Source organism: Salvelinus sp. IW2-2015, unplaced genomic scaffold (assembly GCF_002910315.2).
Source record: "Salvelinus sp. IW2-2015 unplaced genomic scaffold, ASM291031v2 Un_scaffold13476, whole genome shotgun sequence".
Taxonomy (NCBI): domain Eukaryota; kingdom Metazoa; phylum Chordata; class Actinopteri; order Salmoniformes; family Salmonidae; genus Salvelinus; species Salvelinus sp. IW2-2015.
In genome coordinates, this window is record NW_019954732.1 from 1 (window position 1) to 1,635 (window position 1,635).

The 1,635-nt window shown below is 46.1% G+C and overlaps 1 protein-coding gene across 1 annotated transcript; it reads right to left on the bottom strand.

Moving 5' to 3' along the window:
* Positions 1-30: 30 nt before the first annotated feature.
* Positions 31-1,042, bottom strand: LOC112080234 (synaptotagmin-14-like; the record flags this gene model as incomplete). The annotated part of the gene is made up of 2 exons (XM_024145979.2): positions 31-455; positions 776-1,042. Coding segments are annotated over 2 exons (483 nt in total), but the record flags the coding sequence as incomplete, so codon positions are not given.
* Positions 1,043-1,635: the final 593 nt, after the last annotated feature.

Here is a 1,635-nt window from a genome sequence, read left to right on the forward strand (position 1 = left end):
GCTACCTTGATACTATAGCTACCCTGATACTATAGCTACCCTGCTGCTATAGATACCCTACTACTATAGCTACCCTGCTGCTATAGATACCCTACACCTATAGCTACCCTACTACTATAGCTACCCTACTACTATAGCTACCCTACTACTATAGCTACCCTACTACTTCTACATACCATTATTAAAGATACAACAGAAGAGAGCCCATCCATATGTGATGTCATCCATATGTGATGTCATCAATAAGTGATGTCATCCATATGTGATGTCCACTCACTAGGAGGTTTGTCTGAGGCTGTGTTGTTGAACTGTCTGCCCTGGATGACCTCTGCAGAGAGCCTGCCAGTGGTGGAGTTATAGATGAGCCCCAGCAGGATCTCTGGTGTGGAGTCCCATGTAGAGCGGTAGGACAAAGCTGCCACGCTGCGAGACACACTCACCAACGACCCACAGCCCTGTATAGGGAGACAGGAGAGGACCGCTAACACCACATACAGAGTTACAGAGAGGCCTTGGTATGAGAGTGGCCTTGGTGGGAATCAGTACAATGCAACTCGATGGCTTGGATTGTGTGAGACTATGCTTTGTCTAAGGGTCAGTCTACGAGATACTGTACCATTATAGTGCATGCATTTTAAACGATAGCTTCTACTGGTCATTTATCTTTGTTCATATCATACAAATCAGACTTCTATGGTGAGAATTTGCACAAACAGACTCCTCCCACACACACACGCCCCTCTCCACCACCAGCCCTATCTCCCCAGCCACTCACTGTTAGTGCTGTGCCAGGCTCCAGTGTAACGGGCAGAGCCATCTTGCCCTGCAGGTTGAGTTTGGTCAAGTAGAACACCTTCTCTCCCAGCACCTTCTCCTTCTTCATCCTCCTAACGCTGTAGAGACGGAACCTGATGGCGTGGTCCGCCAGCGCCCCCTGCTCCACCCGGGTGAAGCCGAAGGTCTCTGTGAACATGGGGCACGGCCCCCTCTGCACCCCCGTCTTGGCACGTTGCTTCTTAGTGGGCAGCAGCACCAGGTGCACCTACATTTTGATTTACAGATAACATTTGACTTAAAACATACATGTATCCTGTGTGTGGTTGAAAAATTCCAGGAACGTTCAATAAAATCCCTGGTTTTCCAGAATCATGGTTGGAGGATTCCGTATTTCCTGCTTATTCCCTGCTGATTCCAGGAATCCTCCAACTGGGATTTCGGGAAACCAGGGAATTTATTGAAAGTTCCCGTACTTTTGCGACCCTAATCCTGTGGCTCAGTCAGTAGATCATAGCACTGGCAACTTCAGGATCGTTGGTTTGATTCCCGCCGGGGCCACCCATATGAAATGCACGCATGAGTTTAAGTCTGGTCTGCTAAATGGCATGTAGTATTTTTTATTATAGTTATAATGCTTTATAACTTGCTATATGCATGAATGGGTTATAATATAGTATGCCTCTTTTCTGTATAATTTCAAAATCATTTTAACTGAAGCTGAAGCTCTTATCCAGGGTGACTCAGTACATTCAACTAAGGTAGGTACGAAGGTAGGTACTAAGGTAGTTACTAAGGTAGTTACTAAGGTAGGTACTAAGGTAGTTACTAAGGTAGTTACTAAGGTAGTTACTAAGGTAG